General features: G+C 45.0%; 1 protein-coding gene across 3 annotated transcripts in view; it reads right to left on the bottom strand.

Annotated features, from left to right (window-relative positions):
* SMOC1 (SPARC related modular calcium binding 1) overlaps positions 1–19649 on the bottom strand; it is a 140362-nt gene that overhangs the window by 41745 nt on the left and 78968 nt on the right. For all 3 annotated transcript variants that reach the window (XM_011383601.1, XM_011383608.1, XM_023526685.1), the window contains exons 4-5: positions 11843–11942; positions 9723–9770 (exon numbers count right to left, since the gene is read on the bottom strand). In XM_011383601.1, coding sequence (XP_011381903.1) covers positions 9723–9770; positions 11843–11942 — 148 coding nt within the window. The remainder of the gene's footprint in view (positions 1–9722; positions 9771–11842; positions 11943–19649) is intronic.

The following is a 19649-nucleotide window of genomic DNA, read 5'->3' on the forward strand; positions in this document are numbered from 1 at the left end:
CTTCAATAAAGCTGTTAAAATGAAAGGAGAGGTAGTGCCAAAATCATCACAGATAAATCATCAGGCAGCAGCTGCTCGATTATTGGAGCGATCCTTAATTTGGGAGATTTTTCCATATATTAAAAAAATACGTATATCCGAATCTCAGTTTACTTATTTGCACATGATAATTTGATGCCTGACTCTATTCTTGGTGATTCTTTCGAACCTCGAATAGTAAGACTTTATTTCTCTTTGATACTAACACGCTTCCGGACCAAGAGAAGGTGGACAGAACAGTGAAAAAAGCCAATTCAAAGATTTTCATTTTTCTTCCAGGGAGAAAAAGGTAAATTTCAAAACATTAAAAAAATAATGATAATAATAAGGCAAACGAGAGAATTTCTCAAGAATGATGTCAGGATGAACAATAATAACATTACTACATTTTGTAACACTCAAAAGTTTCTGGCAGGTGGCTTTCCTCATCTTTTCTCACCACCAGCCAGGGCAGAGGAAGTCCCCAGGCCAGCGAAAAGAGACTGAGTCTCAGTAAGAAAGTGATTTGCTCAAGGCCCCAAAGGCAGGGAGCAGCCTTGGAAACCGCCCAGCCCCAGAGCCATGGTGTTTGGACTTCCAAGATTCCCCAGCTCCCCCACCACCCCCGGCTACGCCCCCTCGCAGGTGCAGCTCCAGAGAGTCACAGCCCCCGCACAGGCTCTGGGAGCCTATACAGACAGCGGGTTTTTGTGACAGCACAATTTCTTGCCCTGCAAGAAGGCCTGGCCCAGGCACAGACAGCTGGAAGTCACTTCGACCCCTGATGACACCGTTCAAAGCCTCCTCTGTTTGGCTTTTTGATTTCTGATTGACATTCACTGGCAAGTGGAGATAAATGCTGGGCTGAGGACAATGTTGATCCTCTCTGACTATTCTCAGGGAAAGACTTTTCAGAATAACAAACAAAACAAAACAAAAACCCAAAAACATTGGTGTGCTTAAGGGACTGAATAGAGCCCAAGAAGTCCAGGGAAGCAGGGCCCAGCCTTTCAAGGGTCTGGCAAGTCCATTGAGGAGTTAATTGTTTGGGTGTACAATGAGTTTATTCTGACCACATACAAAGAGCTTTCTCTTCCAGGTCCTTCAAAAGCAAATGTGTCAAAGGGGCCAGAGGAGGAATCCGTATTAATGGCATCTCTTGGGGTCTCCCAGACTAAGGAGCCTTGGAGAATAAGGAAAAAAGAAACCGCCAACCCCATCCTAACATTTGGAAGGTCCCTCAATGATCCCAAGTCCCCTTCGATTCTTGGGCTCTGCCTGGATCATGTCCATCACTGGTCCACCCTCCCTCTCATATTCTTTTAGGCTGCCACTGGCCACCTTTTTGAAAGGCATGGAGATAAACTCCAGCCTAGTAGAAGTGCTGGCCAGTTCCTGCTTTTGAAGGGGCCACATTTAAGCCAGAGCCACATTCCCCCTCAACATGTGACTCAGGGACCCAGTGTGGAAGTGGCGATCACTTACTCTGGGCATCACAGGGAGAAAACCGTGCCTATTTGCAGAAGTCCCTTAAGAACCTGGCTCAAATTATACCAGGAAGAGGATGGGATGTCAGTCAATCTCAGCATTTCCTGAGATGCATGTTCCATAATCATCGATGCTCAGAAATGTACCAAGAGCTGTTCTGACTCTGACCTGTGAGAGTAGAAGCTATCCGGGCCCTTCCAGTCCTTTCCAGAACAAGAGATCAATGCTCTACATTCCATCTACCCACCTGCACACTCCCTCCCAAAGACGTGAAAACAAACTTAAAGCTGTCTTTTTGCAAGCAAATGCCCACATCCTCAAGCTCCACATTCGCCTGAATAAGAGCAAAAACATGAGCTGGTGAAAAAGGTAGACCAGAGGTAGAAGAAGAGGAAGAGGAGGAGGACAGGGACGGGGAGGGGAGGAGCGAAAAGGAGAAGAGGAGGTATACAGGTAGCAGAGGAGTCGGTTCAGGACTGGATTTACACAGAAGATTGTGCTATTTTTTTTTAACTTTTTATTTTGAAATGATTATAGATTCACAGGAAGGTGCAAAAATAATACAGACGAGTCCCATGTACCCTTCATCCAGTTTCCCCCAATGATAACATCTTTATAATTAAGATAATTATATAGGTAACTTATAATTAAATAGGTAGCATCATTATAGTACAATATCAAAACCAAGAATAATTCATGGACCTTATTCACATTCCACTAGTTTTCCATGTACTCAGCTGTGTGTGTGTGTGTGTGTGTGTGTGTGTGTGTGTGTGTGTGTGGTTTTACACAATTTCTATGCAATTTTACATGCGAATTGTGTTTCTACCACCACAATCAAGATACAGAACTATTCCATCACCACAAGGACTTCCCTTGTGCTACATACACCTTTATAATCACACTTCCCCTCCTCTACCCCATCAATCACCCCCGCCAACCACTAACTCCGTCTCTATAATTTTTAATTTCTGGAATGTTATATAAACGGAATCACGCAGCATATGATCTTTTGAGATTGGCCTTTCTCACTTTGCATAATGCCTGTGGGATCCACCCAAGCCATTGTTGCATATAGCCACCATTTGTCCCTTTTTACTACTGAGCAGTATTCCATGGTACGGATGCACCACAGTTTGTTCCACCCATTGAAGGACCTCTTTGGCTTGTTTCCATCTTTGGCTATTTCCACCTTTGGGTTGTTTCCAGCATTGGCTAATACAGATAAAGCTGCTGTGATCACCCATGTGCAGGTTTTTGTGTGGACATAAGTTTTCTCAATTCTCTGGAATAAATGCTCAGGAGTGCAACTCCTAGATTATATGGTAAGTGTATATTTAGTTGTTTCATTTTTTAAATAAATTACCAAAGTATTTTCCAGAGTGGTAATATTATTTTACATTCCTTACCAAGAATGTATGAAAGATCCAGTTTCTCCTCGGCCTCATCAGCATTTGGTATTGTCACTATTTTTTAATTTTCATTCTTCTAATAGATGTGTAGTGATATGTTATCATGGTCATAATTTGCATTTTTTATGGCTATTGATATTGAACATCTTTTTGTGTGTTTATTTGCCTCCTCCTTAGGTGCTTTGGTACAATGTCTATTCATGTATTTTGCCCATTTTTAAATTGAATTGTTTTTCAGCTGTAGAGTTTTTGAGACTTTTCTGTATGTTCTAGATATAAGTCCTATGTTAGATATGTGATTTGTAAGTACTTTCTGTCAGTCTGTAGTTTTTTCATTCTCTTAACAGGATCTTTCACAGAGCAAGTTTTTAAATTTGATTAAGTCCAACAATTTAGCAATTAAAAAAATTTTTTTGGATCACGTGTTTGTTGTTCGAGACAACAAAGTGCTAGGTTGACCTAGCTATAGGTTCTGAAGGTTTTGTCCTATGTTTTTTCCTAAAACTTTTAATAGCTTTACATTTCACATTTAACTCCGAGATCCATTTGGAATTAACTTTTTGTATAAGGTGTGAGGGACTTGAGGGTTTCATTTTTACCTATGAATGTCCAACGGCTACAGCATCATTTATGGAAAGTAATGTCCTTCCTCCACTGAATTGCTTTTGCATTTTTGTCAAAAACTGGTTTTCCATACTTGTGTAGTAGGCCTATTTCTGGGTTCTCTATACTGTTTCACCTATCAGTGTGTCTATCCCTTGGCCAATACCAGACTGTCTTGATTACTGCAGCATAAGTCTTAAAATCAAACAGAGTATTATGATTTCAACTATGTGGCATTCTGAAAAAGGCAAAATTATGGAGACAGTAAAAAGACCAGTGGTTGACAGAGGGTGGGGATGGGTGGGTAGAAAGGGATGACTAGGTGGAGCACAGGGAATTTGGGGGACAATGAAAGTACTTCGTATGATGCTGAAATGGTAGATACATGTCATTACACATTTGTCCATTCCCACAGAATGTACACCAAGAGTGAACGCAGTGTAAACTATGGACTTTGGGTGACCATGATGTGTCAAGTAGGTTCGTTGACTGTAACAAATGAACCACTGTGGTGAGATGTTGAGAATGGGGAGTCTGTACATGTGTGGAGGCAGGAGGAACGTGGGAAACCTCTGTGCCTTCTTCTTAATTTTGCTGTGAACTTAAAATTGCTCTAAAAATTAAGTCACTTTTTTAAAAAGAAAATGAAATAAGCATTTAAAAGGGGGGAATCACAGCATATGTTCAGAAGAACAAAGGGAAGCATGAACTGAAAATTCATATAGGGTCACAGGGGAGTAAAAAATTAGATATCTTTGTTTGAAAAAATCAGATAGAGTAATATCTCCAACTTTATTTTCTCTTTTAAAATTGTTTTAGCTCTTCTAGTTTCATTGCCTTTCCTTATAAATTTTAGGATAAGTAGCCCTTGAATCTCACAGCTTTCTTTCAGCAGGCACAGAATTGGTGCAACAGGACCCCAAAGTGACAATTCCTCAGCCTTTACCACGGGAGCTATATGGAGCCTTGAGCTGGAGACAGGGGTCGAGGCCTTTCCAGCCACGTGCCAAAATCCCAGCCTCCTTTCAAGTTGCTGGAACTGAACTCAGTCAAGAAACAGTGAGCAAGTGAACATATTCTCAGTGGCCTGACGAGCTCTGAGCTATCCCATCTGAACTTCAGGAGCCCAACAAGGGGACCAGGCAGAGGGATCAAAAACTTGCCAGTGGGCCATGCTCATCCCAGGCAGCCTCCACAAAGGGTCTTTCCTTAGAGGCTCTGGCCATGGGAGCTACCAATGAGGGCTATTTGGAGGATCCACCTGCTTCTATCCCCAACAGAGGTGACAGTTTCCCAGGATCTAGAAGTCTGCACTCCTCTGGGAGGCTGTCCCTCCACCTGAAGATAACTGTACAAGGAGAGACTAAGAACTATTAGAATGTGAGCTCCACGAGGCGAGGCCAGGGCTCCTATCAATTTACTTGTTCCTGGTTCATAGGAAGTTCTCGAATATTCATCAAATCAAAGAATAAGAGAATCAAGTAGAAAACACCAATGGTTACTAATAACACCAGGGACTCAAAAGAATCTATGACTAGGAGGCTTTTCCAGATCCGAAAACCCCATTTCCTCTTCAGTCCTTGGAAGTTGGGGATACGGCAGGGATTCGAACTCTGAGTTTAGTATCCTGCATGCATGAACTTTCTTTTGGAGACCCTAGAATAGGGGCCGAGATAGAGGGCAGGGGGTTTAGTAGATGGAGCCAAGCTGGGGGAGTACTTCAACGTGGGAAGCAGGAAGACATGGTACATATGCATGAGCACTCAAGCACACTCGTCACACCCTTTGCAACTGATCTCGACAAAGCCGGTATATTGATATGCCAGGCTAGGGCAGGGGCTCCGGAAAGCAGCAGCAACATCATGCAGAGAACAAAAAGCTGCCTCTCATGGGTTTGGAGCTGCTTAGGCGCGGTTCTGTTCAGCAGGCACAGTATCAGAAGGGGAATGTTTCTCTACAGGGAAATTCAATGTGCACAGTGGCCAACCCAGAGAGGTCACCAGCTGCCCATCTCCATTTCTCCAAGTCAGTTCCAACCCATAGACCAGGCTCCATGAGAAACTCTGAAAAGAAAGACACAGAGAGGAACCTTGGAGAAAATAACTGTGACCCACTCTTTACTTGGAGCACACACTATGTATGTATGGAGCAGCCAGTAGGGTATGAAAAAAAAAAAAAAGTTTCTGCAAATTAAAGGTAGGTCAGGTTTTGGAAGTTCTGCCCCTCTCCAAGACTGGCTTGACAAATACAGAAGCCCATGCAGAAAATGTAAGCAGAGCCTGGTAATGTCATTTTTTCTCCCTTTCCTTAAACAGCTAATTCCAAGACCTCCTACACGTAGGTAAAAAGCAAACTGCAGAAAACTCCTAATGACCCTAAGTGTACACTTGCCGTTTATCAAAGCATCACCGCAGGATCGTTAAGGTCCTGGGTGCTCAAAAGAAAAAAGCTCCCAGAGAACTAACTGCCAGAAATCATTTTACACGTGTTCTCTCATTATTCTCTCATGTGATCACCCTTCACCACTCCCCAGACCCCATCACCCTACCAGAGGCTGAGAACGTCCCTCCTGCACCTCACAAGCAGCGATGCCCAGGACCAGTCCTTGACTACACTTGGTTATCTTGGAAGCTCCTAAATCATCCACATTCATTAGCATTAAGACTCCAAGAAGAGGCACCTCGGGAAGATCCACAAGACTTGGTCGGCCAGGAAAAACCACTCAGGGTAAATTCGTAATCTCTAAACTCATTTGCTTCCCAGCCACCTTCTTTTGGATGACTTTAGTTGAAGTCAAAAATTCATCTCTACCTAAACTTCTGCAGCTTTCAACTGTTTTGGCAGCAGATAGAGCTTAAGGGGCTGCTGGAGGCCCTTTCCTCTGATATTCCTCTGTAGCATCAATAAAACACATGTGGATGCACGTGTGTCCTGCACTCCCACCCCCATCTGCCTCCAAATACACACAGACCCCTTCCCTCTCTCTTCAAGGGTGAGGACCGAAGGAGAAGAAGGGGAGGGGTGGCCAGGATGCAAGTGTCCCAGATCAATGGATATTTGAAACTCAAACACACGGCCAGGACCTACACTGAACGCGTTAATTACCACACATGTGCCCATAAAGGAGTCCGAGAAACACAAGGGGCCCAAAGATCAGAGCGAGGCAAGGACATTCCAAGGGATTAAATAGTCTGAAGTTCTGACCCTCCTCCCTTCCCGGAACACGTGCATCTGGGTAAGATAACAGCGCCTCCCTCCCTCCTTACCCCCCTTCTCCCCTCAGGCCCCACACCTGTGGACCCAGGAGCCAAAGCAACCCAAGCCTTCTGTGCTGCCAAAAGGCCACGGTGACCTGCTACCGCCTGGCCTCTCTCCCTCCTCCCTTCCTCCTGCTATCTCTCTGGGCCTCCTCCCCCGGCCTCCTCTCGCTCTGCCTTTCTCCTCCTCTCCTTGAGAGGACTAATTCCTGGCTAGCAACCAGACTCTCCATCTTTGCACAATACGCCTTTTCATTCCTTCCAGGGAGAGAGAACCGATCCCTCCAGGCCTGTCAGCGGAGCATGTTCAAGACAGCAAGAGGGTGGGGAAAGAACAGGCTGAGTCCGCTTCTCCCCTGCCGACCCACCCCCTCCACTCACACACTCGGCCCTCTGACCTCATCTCCTTTCTGGCCGTACCCCTCACCCTACACGAGGGTCCAAGCCTAGCATCTGTCTGCAGCAGGCCCCAGGGCTGTGAGCTCCCACTCTAGGAGATGCCTTCTAGGAGACCCCACATGTGGGCACAAGCTCAGACAAGGGGCCTTTGTGTCTTCCCACCTGCTGCCCTCAGAGCACATTCCATTCTTAAGTGGCAGCTGAAAGAGGGACCTCGGTGGGTTGATACAGGATATTACCAATGCCCTCTCGCACCCTATCCCCATTCAAACCCCAGCTTCCTGGACAGGTGTGGCTTCAGGTGGCCCTTCCTACAGGTGGCCCGAACCTGCTTTTCACTGAATCGTCTATGGCAGACAAAGAGAAAAATATCGGCACCTATGTTGATCCTCCAAAGCAGAAGAAAAGAGAGCCCACTGGGCAGAAGTCAAGCCTCAGGGGCAAGTGAGCCCTAGCATTCCCCGCTCCCAACCCCAAGGCTTTGCACCAAAGAGAAAGCCTCGGCACAACCATCTGGGAGGGAGGAACTGTCTAGGGTAAGAAAGCAAAGCACTGGGAATTGATGGCAACTTATCTCTGAGATGAGGCTTCAGACTCTAGCTCCCTGTTCCTCGCATCATCCCTGGAGGAATCAGGGTCCCCTGCCCTCTCCCTGCCATGCCCGTAGGTCTGTTTCTCATCGTTATCCATGAGCTACAAAGCCACATCAACATGGAAAGTACTTCTCTGTGCAGTTTAAGAGCCCAGACTCCATGGTTGGCCTTTCGTGGTGTGGGCGCTTTATTCAGCACCGTCCACTCAGTTCCCTTTGGTGGGGAAAATCTGGGTGGTCAGTTTTACGTGATGGCCAATTTTTTTTCTACCACCAGGACTTCATGCCCAGAAATAAAGATGTTCTGAAGACTTCAGTTGCAACAAGCAAAACTGAAGGCAGCTTTCTTTTTCAATCCTAATAAATTGGAGACACATGCTATTCACCACGTTGATGATTTCAGGTCTTTGCAGAAAGAAATACTCATGCCCCTCCCACTCTCCCAGCCAGAAGGGAACCACCAATACTCGTGGTTGTCTCCTCTGTGCTGGGAAGGACCTGGAAAGGTATTTGTTCCCTTCTTTTCACCCACTTACTCATTCCTGCTCACTGGAAGGGGAGCAGCCCATCTGGTCCCTAGTGTCTTCTAGTGGGTGGGTGGTGTCACCGTGCTTCACTTCCACGTCTCCTAGGAACACCTGCATTTAGGAGCAGTGAGTTCTCCAGACTCTCACCTCCTGCATTCAGGCACGGTCACCTTGCCTCCTCTTCCTGTCCTCATGGACTAAGCACCTGGGGCAAGGTGCAGGGACTCTCACTTCGGTCATCCTGTGATGGCATGTGAACAAACCTGTGCACCTCACACTGATCCTCTGCAGACCCAACTTTCACATGGACTCTTGTGAGCATGAAGTTCCCAAGGCCCAGACTCAGATGGGAAGCCTCAAACTCAGCCAAGGTCCCTTGTCTGTGTTCTAACAGAGAGCCCAAAATGGGAGTCGTGGATTGCTTGCTCCTGCGGTGAAACTGACATTTGTTTTCTATGCAACTACAACTCTCTGTGTGTATGTCATCCTAGGGGTAAGTAGTGGTGAATCTTAGCGTCTGACACACTGGAAATTATGCTCAGCATATTCCAGGGACCTATTCTTCATGGTGGATGGTCCACTAAATAGCATTCAAACAAATGCTTTAGTTGGGGCTAGCAACATAATCTGAACTAAAACAAAAATGCAAGGCCCTTTGTTCAAAAAGCAGAGAAAAGTATCATTAAAGACATGAAAACATAAAGTTTTATCCTCTCTTCCATAGTCACTCTCTTGATTTGTCATGGTTTTTAATTTGCTATTTAATGTTGCTCTACGTAAAGAAAACTTAAAATTCTAAGCACACCATTAAAACTTTGTAGCATGCATCGCAAAAGCTATATGCACATGGGGGCCAGATATGCATATGCATGTATTTCTTCTGCTCAATGCTTCATTGTTCCACCTACTTCACATACTTATAAAACATCAGTTCAGAGATAAAATAACAGAATTTAATGACAACTACACAGGTCATAAACCCATGAAGCCAGCCTAAACCTAAGAGAATCTGGATGAACTGGAACAATTATTAAGGAGAATCAGTGAAGGAGAAAATGCTCGAATGGGTTTCCAAAATAAGAGGGTCAGGGCAGCCTGGGTACACCTGCTTGCATCATCCTTCTTGGTTTAATGCTGGCTATACCAGTAGATGATTGAACTTCCCAGGAACCAAGATTCTCAGGGTCCCTGCCAGCTCCATGCCCTGGACTCACTGACCTCCCTCAGAAATTCTGAGAACTCTGTCTACACCATCGATGAGCCTTACTTACCTCCAGTGCTTCTGGGAGGAAATACAGAATAAGAATGGAGATTTTCTGTGGGGCACTTTTAGCTTTAACCCCAGCTCCTTCCATCTTGTCCAAGAATTCCTGCTTGGACTGGCTTTAGAAGCAAACAGTTTGAGAAAGCATAAAACTCTACTCACCTTTCCTTCCTGAGTTACCCTGGCTCAAGGGCTTGTCAGTGACTGAACCTTGAGTGAGAGGGGAGACAAAAACATAGGCATTCAGAATGCATCGCAGTTGGTTCCTTTCAAAGAGCTGGCAAAGCCTGATGTTACGAGCATATGGTTACATGTATGTATACATAGTTTACACATCTAGGGACATTATATACAAAGTTAGTACATACGTACATGTCGAGTGGGGTTGGTTTAATGTCAGTGTCACTGATATCACAGCACAGTTAAGATGAGCCATGATTTCCAGGTTCCCTGGCAACAGTCTCGACCAGATTTTTACAAAGTTCTACATCTATACAACTGCCTTATTAAACATTCCCAAAGCTGCCTTTCGCCTCCACTCTCCATCTTCCCCACTTCCTACCAACTCTGTGTTCTGAGCCATATCCACTCAGCAGGGCCAACCAAAAACAAACCCCCTCTTACTGCGAATGCAATGATTGACATCTCTTGCTGGTTAGGGCAGGAAATCGGCGATTTTCCATCTGCATTAAGTAGAAAATTGTTGGCCCAATTGTACTCAATGGGCCAAAATAGTCTGAGGCATGGAAACAATTTTCTACATGCAGCCCGTTCTTCCAGGAAGGGGTCATGTGTGTGTTTGGCCAAATGCTCTGCCCTCGGTATGCTAGGATACCTGTCCTGTGGTCCTGAGCCTGTGGTACATGTCTTCTCCATGAAACCCACACAGGCAGGGTATCGCCAGCTCATCCACTGAAGGGCATCTGTGGCAATCCCACCAACAAAAGACAATATCCATATTTTCTCAATCTATGTTATACTCCTTCTCCATATGCAAATTTTGTGAGAATGCAATTATCTTACCCTGCATGACTTGTTTCTAGTGCATTTGTTTGCTTTAAATGAAACATTCCAGGTCATTTGCAAGGAAGGCTCATTCCTGCCCTGTCCCCATACCAACCCCAATTAAGGCTTCCTGCTTCCATGTAAACCACAAATAAAATAAGCTTTCCTTTTTGACCTGCAAATCTTGACTTCCTAATGTACATACTTACTGATCTTCCCAATTAGTTCTCTTTTTATATAGCAAGGCCAGTAGAAAAATGAATATATTTTGTGAAAAAATAATAATGTTAGGATAACAAGACTACTAACCTTTGGAATTTCCCATAGGTTTTAGAATGTTTTTATGCTTTGCTTGAACTTAAAAATTAAAAATAAGTAAATAAATAAAACTCATATACACAGATACAGAGAAATATGAAGCAGCTAATTGTGGGACAGGGTTTTTTGAATGAGGGCTGAGCTGCACAATGAATTAAGATACCGACTCTCGAGTCCCTTACCATCTTAATGGAAGTGGAAAGTGTGGGGCTTGTATAAATCCATAATCCACAATCCCATGAAGATGACCTAAGAGCAAAATTTCTCTATGCTTATAAAGTTGTAAATAGAAAGGACTTAATTTTTGCCATGGACCATCCTAGAGGGTCACCATTACACAGCGGTTCCCTAAGTCATCAGAACCACTTGAGAAGCTTCATAAACATGTGGACTCCAGGTCTCACTCCAGACCTACTGGATCAAAACAGACAAGGAGGGGCCTCGATGCCTGGGTTTTTTCATTCCCCAGGCAACCACAGATGACAGCAGATTTGAAGGCCACTATTATGAAAGTTTTCCATCACTCTACATTACATTGTTCAGCAGTGGAAAATATATGGCACGTAGGCCTCCTGTGCTCATGACAAACATCACTAATTAATCATCACAGCCTTTGGTGTTGAGCTCCCGTGTAGTCTTGAAACCCATCTCAATAAAATGCTCCCAGGGCCACTAGCAACCAGAGCATGCAAGCTAAAAACATATATGCTGTGCTCCAGGGGTTACAGCTGATACTGTGGAAACCTAAACTTAAAATAATCAATATACATGCATGGACAGATACTGATCCTATCACACAGCTGACTACAGAGCAAGTGTGTTTGAGCAGACTCCTCCCTGTTCTGGGGGATAGCTCAGAGCCACCACCAATCTGTCAAAGATTCCCCCACAAGATGCGGAAGACAGCCAAGGGGTCTCTCTCCAACCCTTTTCTTTCTTCCCGCCCCTCCCTACGGTACCTGAACATACAGGAGTTTTATTCTGCACAGAAGAGCCACTGATGGGCTTCCCATCTGGGGTGACACACCAGCAGTACCCCGTGTAAGTGTGGCACTGCACCTGTACAGGGAAATTGTAAGGGAAAAAGAACCGTAAGTCTTGAGTCACGCTACTAATAGTTACCTCCCATCCCTTTCAAATCATCCCCAGTATGTGGATGAGCTCCTTCCACCTCTCACCCCAGCATCCGTCCCCAGAATATCTCTTACAGGTGGGTCCATCAGTCAACAACATCGATTATGTTTTCTGTGTGACTCCTGTGCACACCAGAGCAATTCATCTGCTTTCTTACAACTTGTAATGCTGAATACCTTATATTATACTTAGATATGTCTACTGTGTTTTTCCTGTGATGGTTCTCACCAATACCTACACATTTTTTCCCCAAACACTGGCATACCCTCCTATATAATTGTAAAAAATTCTGATTGGTGAACTAATTTGGCAAGTACAAGTTGGAATGCCACCACTGTAGGTTGATGTGACCCTTCTTTAACAAGAAGAGATAAGTGGTAAGCTTTTCTTTTTCTGGGTTTTCTCAGCATCTGTTCAGACAGTCAGCCTGCCTGTTGACCAGGTGGCTCTCCTGAGACAAGGGTACACATGATGGGGTTTAAGTAAGAATAAGGTCACTTGTGCCTGCAGGTTCTAGTCTAGTTGCCCTGCACGACTGTGAGATCTTGCTCAAGCCCCTTTGATCAGGTTTACCCTGACTGGGAATAATAAAATGAAAATGAGGCTTTTGCTTCATTTGGGGTAATTCTTTCTCTGCCAATGGCTGTCATTCATGCAAATTTGCTTGAGGTCTTCCATGATCTGCTCCTTTGTATTCCCACAGCCTCATTTTACACCTATGCCTCCACACACACTGTCCATTCCAGCCACAAGGAACCCTTTAAAGCTCACAAGCACATCCTACTTTCTCATGGTTCTAAATGCTGTTCGCTCTAACTATTCAATCTGTCCACAGTACCACTCCCCAGCCCATCCTCAGCCCACTCTTAATCCTTTTGTATTCCCACCCTCTTCATAATACACCTTCTCAGCAAAGGGGTCCCAGTCTCCCCACCTCCTCGCCCTCCTTCTTCTGACCCTCCATACACCCGTTTCCCAGATTCAGAGCCCTTATCACAATGAGCTATAACTATTGATCCATCTTGTCTATCTTCCTCCACCCCCAGACTGCAACCTCCCTAAAACAAGGGACTGCACCCTGCTTATTTTCATATTCCAACATCTAGAATAATGCCTGACATTTATTGTAGATGCTCAATGAGCTAAATAAATGCATAAGTGATTATATTTCCTCAGTTCTTGGTCTCCATCAATTCTAAAAATGTAACATTAATTTAAGCAGTCACATCACATTGAATGAAGACTTCATTTACAAGATGTGTGTACAGATATTAAAGTGTGAAAAAAAAAGCGTGCCTCTTGGGATCAAAGACATGTTGAAACTGAGGATAGACAGTAATAACATACAGACTGAATACTAAGGGTCACGAGGGGTACAGAGGTAAAAGAGAGATCTGATGGCCTGGGTGAAATCCAGAAGTTATCGGTAAGTCCGAAAAGCTACAGAAAGGCTTCTGCTTTTGTGTGATTTTCCCCAGGACCAGCTGTTTCACTGTGAACCTATCCCCAGAAATCAGGACAAGAACAAGATGGAGGGCATCTTGCTCCTACCAGGATGATGTCTGTATGTAAAGGAGGCATTTCTCTCTCCTGTCCATGCATAAAAACGATATTCGATGCCTTTACCTCAGTGCCATACTCCACTCCCACCACATCTCATGGAGATAATCCATAAGACGGTTTACACCCCAAGGCCATGGTTGCTGCCCCAGACGCTCACTTAAGATCCACATCTTGGGTTGTGTCAGTGCTAACTTCTGAGGGGGCGTAATGGTAGAATGGAAAGAAACCCAGACAGACTTGAGTTTGAATCCTGGTCCAGCCAGTTACCAACTAGGCACATTACTTAGCATTTTGAGCCCCGTCTATAAAATGGGGATAACAAGGCCAAACCTGGAGGGATCTGGCCAGGAAAACAGTGTGAGTCCAGTACCTGGCACGGGTGACAGCAGGATACATGATTGCTCTCAGCTCTGTCAGAAACACCTGGCAAGCCAGCTTCCTCATGGGCCACAGCTCCCCCAGTAACCTCCAGAGGCTTGGGTGGGAAGCATGGCTGGAAACTTGGAGTTTACCCCTTCAGATTCTGTCAGCTCTGCAGGGGATAGTTCCTAGAGACGATTCCTCGCCAGTGACAGCATTTTAATGAGACCTGGCTGGCAGCTTTCTCCTCCTTGGCCAATAATCACCTCAAGGGAAACCTGTGCCTGGGGCTGTGCAGCCACGCTGACTCACTCCTGGGCCCCGGGCCCCATGGCCAAGGCCGGCCTCCCTCTCCTTGAGGACTGTACTGCCCAAGTCCAGCACCCAAAGCTGTGCCTCTGGCCCCGTGCTGCCTGCTAGAGCCAGCACTGTGGTCAAGCAGGCCATGGAGAACTGCTGGATGGAAAGCCCCCTCCTCCCAGGCATGCAGAGCCCCAGCCAAGCCTAGTGGGGATAGAACTAAATGCACGAGTAAGAGCTTAAGCTTTGTTTCAGGGGATATAATCTGACCTCTGGCCTCAGCAGGTCCCAAGGACCACATGCTCACTGGGTACATCCACTGTATCCCTGTAGACATGGGACACTGTCTCCCAGCCCCCAGCCAGGCCCATAGGCCCAAATATAACCCCTTTCTCCCCAGGGCCCTCAGCATTTTCCTCAGAACAGACTCCAAGGAATAGACTCTAGATTACAAAATCCTCGGGCTGGGCGCTGCTTCCAAGTCGCGGAAAACTGGAACCAGAGGAAGAATTATTGCCACGTTTCTCAGAGGCCTGGAGCACTCAGTCACAGGCACGCCTGTCCCAGGTGTGCTGCAGGGGAGGGACAGCGACAAGCAAAGGCGGACACGGGCTGCAGGAAACACAGGAGGTGCCCAGCATGGTCACTTCTCTTTGCTGCAAGAGCCCTGAGTGAATTAACCCCTGATTCTCAGTCAAAGGGATGTTTGTAAGTTGTCTTCGGCAGTCTTCGAGGTGTCTTCTTGAAGAAGAAGTTACATGGAGATGGACAGCAGGGTAGAGTCTGACTGCTGCCCACTGTCCTTCACTAACCAACCCCGCCCGCCACTTCACTGCTGAACTTCCCGCCCTCTGCAGCCTCGGAAAGGTTCTTAGTCAAACCAAGCCTCAAACTGCCCAAGTCTATTTAAAAAGGAGAGATACTAATACCTACCTCACTCTGTTGTTGAGAGGATTAAATTAGATAATGTAAATAAAGCACTTAGTTCACATGGTAAGTGCCCAGTTAAGCTATGCTATTTATTGTCATTGTGTTATTTTTCAGCAAACTATCTGTACACTCGAAAAGGGCACCGCCAGATTTTCTGATGAGAACCAAAGAACATCTTATTCTGACCAGCTGCCATGGAAGGGGCAGTCTGAAATCAGCAAAAAGTTTGAAAAAATTTGAATGAAAGAAAAGGAAGTTTGTTTTCATATAGCAACAGTTCTACTACAGCCAGAGAAGTAAGGCTTCTTGCAGAAAAGCGACCAGAATGTAAATTCTATAGAATTGATGGTTCATATATACATCAAGATGTAAGTTCTACCTAGTTTATATTCTTTCCTTGCAACCTTATTTGTTCTTTTGAATTAATAAGTAATCTCCTTTGGATGGGATAAATATTTGAATGTCCCACCCCCGGCCTCAAATTAATCAACTCTCAGACTTAATCTATGGAAAAAGCGTGGGCCAAGAGGAACTGACAAGGTAATTGGCCATGTCTACTATCTCATTGTGCAGTTCTCAAAACTCGGGGTTGTTCTGGTCCCAAAAGTACAAATACAAACCACGGAATTTGCTCCTACCTCTCTAGAGTATCCCAGGAAGGCTGAAATGTAAACTGATGGGTCTTCATAAGAGACAAAAAGTGTTTGTAGTGGGGAGGTAGACAAGGGTAAAAGGGATCAAATATATGGCGATGGAAGGAAATTTAACTTCAGGTGGTGAACACACAATGCAATATACTGATGATGTACTGTTGAATCGTATACTCGAAACCCATGCTTTTATTAACCAATGTTGCCCAAATAAATTTAATTAAAAATAAAAATATAACCGGGAAAAAAGAAAAAAAAGTGTTTGTACATCAGCCTAAGTGAGCTTACCCTGCTTAGCCATCCTATTAAATGTAACTGGTATTCCCAAAGGTACTTTAAAACAGCATGTTCTTAGGTAAGAGAATTTCATCTCTGACTCATATACTTAAAGGTTTTTGACTTGTAGTCCTTTGTGTTAACAGCCCAGTGGTATATTTCGGGTCAACCTCTGTCCAAATTAAGACGAATTTAAAATTTTAAAATTATTTTAAGCCTGTTAATCTTCAACCTTAGTCCAACTCCTGGACACCTGGCAGAATGTGGGCGGCTAGCGCTCGCAGCAAATGCAGCTGAGTGAGCAATGAGTAGAGGAGAGCAGAGCAAATACCAGCTCACAGGACAGAGCAGACCGGGGACTGCGTGGCGGAAAGCCCTGAGAGAAACAAAGGAGACACACGGACTACGCCCTCAGACGGCGGTCGCTCACAGGTGCCGCGCCTCAGACAGAGAACACCACCTTCTACTTTCACAGCAGCTTTTCAGTCACCACCGACGACCTACGCATTTTCTCATGTGGGCCTCAGAGTCACCCTGTGTGCCGTCTTTTATAAGAGAGGCACAGGGAGCAGAGATTACTGGTTCAAATGTCGCAGCTAGTTCATAACAGCAAATCTCAATCTCCAAGCTCTTGTAAACTTTTGGAATGGAGAGAGCTGGAGAAAACCTTAGCGATCACCACTCTAACCCAAACATTTTACAAATGAGGAAACCAAGGGCCGGAGACAGAGAGGAAGCCTGATGGCCAGCACCTAGCTGTGACATGTGGCAGTCTCCCAGGCCTGGAAGGGAGATTGAGAAAGGCCTTGTTCCTAGTGCTGGTGCCTGAGGGAACTGATTGCATATCTGTGCCAGTAATTCTCCAGCAAATGGAACTCTTTTTTTGGGGGGGGGGAACACGGGGTGTAGGGAGAGTAGCATGAGATAGATATTCGAATCAAGGAGGCAACTGGAAGAGAATCTTGCTCCAATTTCAATGAGAGGCCATTTCTGGAGTAATTGGGGTGACAGCATGGGGGCCTCTGCCACATCCCCTGGCCAGCCTGCTCTCCTTTGGCTGTTCTTGGAGGTGGGGGGTTGAGTCTCTAACAGCGGTCAGACTTCACATCCCAAAGTTGTTTCTTTGTTGTTAGACTCTTGATCTCCCTCCTACCAAGGGCCCCCTGCTTCCCTAGGAGACCAGTCCCTCCTGCTCACGCCCACCTCTCTTCTCTCCTGGAACGTGAAGCGGCTGTTCCCGATGCCTTTACCTCTGCCACTGTGACATAGTGAAGAACGCAGTTGGTGTTCCGCGAAGTGTGACTAAGAATTATTGGGGATGCAGGAGTTCTCTTGCCAAATAACTTTGGAAATATCGGGTTAAATAATTAAAATTAAAAGATTTCTTGACTGCAGAACATCTCAGAACCTTAAATCAATTCACGATTTAGCTCTAAGAGGAAGAGATCATTTTAGCAATTCCTAAACTTATTTAACTAGGGGACCCTCCCTTAATTTTGTGTGGGGAGCATTTCATGGTTCACAGTGTTCTCGGAAATGTACTTAAAAAAAGGGGGTGGCAGTAAAATGAAGCACAGGGCCTTGCTATATTTCTTTGCTTTTCTCAGCCTTACTTTCTTACAGTCCAAGTTTCAGACTCTTATTTTGTTCACTATTCTTGAAATAATTTCCCCCTGACAAGCCCCTACCCACTCAGCAGCCCCCCATCCCCATCCCCTTTTTCGTAACACATTCTCAAGCTCTATATCTATTGAGAAAACCATCTTGAACTGCCTCAGGCCTTCACCGACAACTGGGATCCCCTCCAAGGCACAGCACCTTCTCACCCTGTGGCTTCCTTCCCGCCTCCCTCTGTTTCTTTGTGCTTCCTTTGTAAAACAGAAAATGTGAACCATATGCAAAGAGACAGGTCTGATTCAGCATCCTTTGTAGCAACTACCAAACTTGTAATGAAATGACTATTATGATGTACTTGAACATTTCCTAGTGGGAAAAAGCTAAACTGAAAGCAGAAGGCCTGTGGATATTTGTCTCTTTTGGCTGTGGGAGTATGAGACTGTCTTTTTATTTTCAATCTGCCAGTTGCTCCAAATCAGTTAGCAGGTTCTTTGGATTAAGCAAATGCATAGTGAAAGTTAAGTATCTTACTGTTGGTCCAGTTGATAACTTTGTTTCAGGGCAGTTCCATTTTCCTTTCGTCTGATTCCCTAAAACCTCTCAGAAATTGTGTTTTGCATGGGTGCCATGGGCCCTGGCTGGAAGACTGGGTATCTAGGCCACCTGAGGTTGACACTCGTAACACCAGAACATCTCTCTCCATCAGAAGCTGCAGGAGAACATTTTTTATTGGAGAACATTAAATTTACTTGGAGAGCTTATAAAAACACATGGCTGGGCCCCACCCACAGAGTTTCTGGATTCATTAGGTCTGGGGTCAGCCGGAGAATCTGCATTTCTAACAAGTTCCCAGGTGATGCTGTTGCTGCTGGTCCAGGGATGGCACTTCAAGAACCACTGTTTTAAAGGAAACTTTTTACTCCACCCTTTCTGGCATTTATCATGAAATACTCAAGAAACGGGTACTTTTCTAGGTGGGCATTTGGGAACAAGGGGCTTTGCGACCATACTCCTTTCCAAAGTTTTTATATTCCAGGTGTTTTGATGACATGTGGTCTTTTAATTCATGGGTCGAGTGATTGCAGCGTTAAACCTACTGGGTGATTTCACACATGGAAGAGAGTCTGAATGCAGTGAGGGAGGGGGAGGAAGGGCTAGTGTGACCCTCTGGGCCGCTGAGCCTGAGCATATTTTTTCTGCAATTTGGAAAAGGTTATCCTACAAATATCCTCCTCATCTTCAGTCAGGTTTGGCTCAGAAGCCACAAGATGCAGAGGGAATAACATAGCTTCGGAGTCAAAATGATCTGAGTTTAAATATCATCTCACCTACAAGCTGTGCGACTTTAGCAAAGTCACTTAACCTCTCTGAGCATATCTATAAAATAAGACTAATGGTGTCCCTTGAAGGTTACTGAGAAGACAAAATGAGACAAGATATATAGCATCTAAAGTAGTGTCGGGTACGGAGTGTGTCCTCAGCATAAGCTAATTTCATCCTTTCTCCCTTCCCTTGTACAGGGAGGTTGGAGGCCAAAGCTTCAAAGCACAGCTCTTCCTGTTGGCTGTAGACACTGTCTCCTGCTTTATGCCAGGTCTAGGGAGGACTGTCTGCTAAGGAATAAGAGATTTTCCTTTTATAGTATTTATCTCATCCTCCAGAATTTAATGGAGGAGATGCAGGGAAGGAAGATAACCCTTCAGTTTCAAATCCTCCTACATATGGGACTTTGTTGATTATGTTTTTTACGAGTTGATGGTGTAATGTGGCTGCCAATATGATATTAGTTAGAAGTGGTGTGCTTAGAACAAGAGACAGTTGCCTTCTTCCCCAGGCTGTTTATGACCACATTTGAAATATCGTGTACAATTTGGGAAAGGACACTCTATAAGAAGGACCTTGGCAAACTGAGTTCAGAAGAAAGAGGCCAGGAAGA

Source organism: Pteropus vampyrus, unplaced genomic scaffold (genome assembly GCF_000151845.1).
Source record: "Pteropus vampyrus isolate Shadow unplaced genomic scaffold, Pvam_2.0 Scaffold15, whole genome shotgun sequence".
In the NCBI taxonomy this organism is placed as follows: Eukaryota; Metazoa; Chordata; class Mammalia; order Chiroptera; family Pteropodidae; genus Pteropus; species Pteropus vampyrus.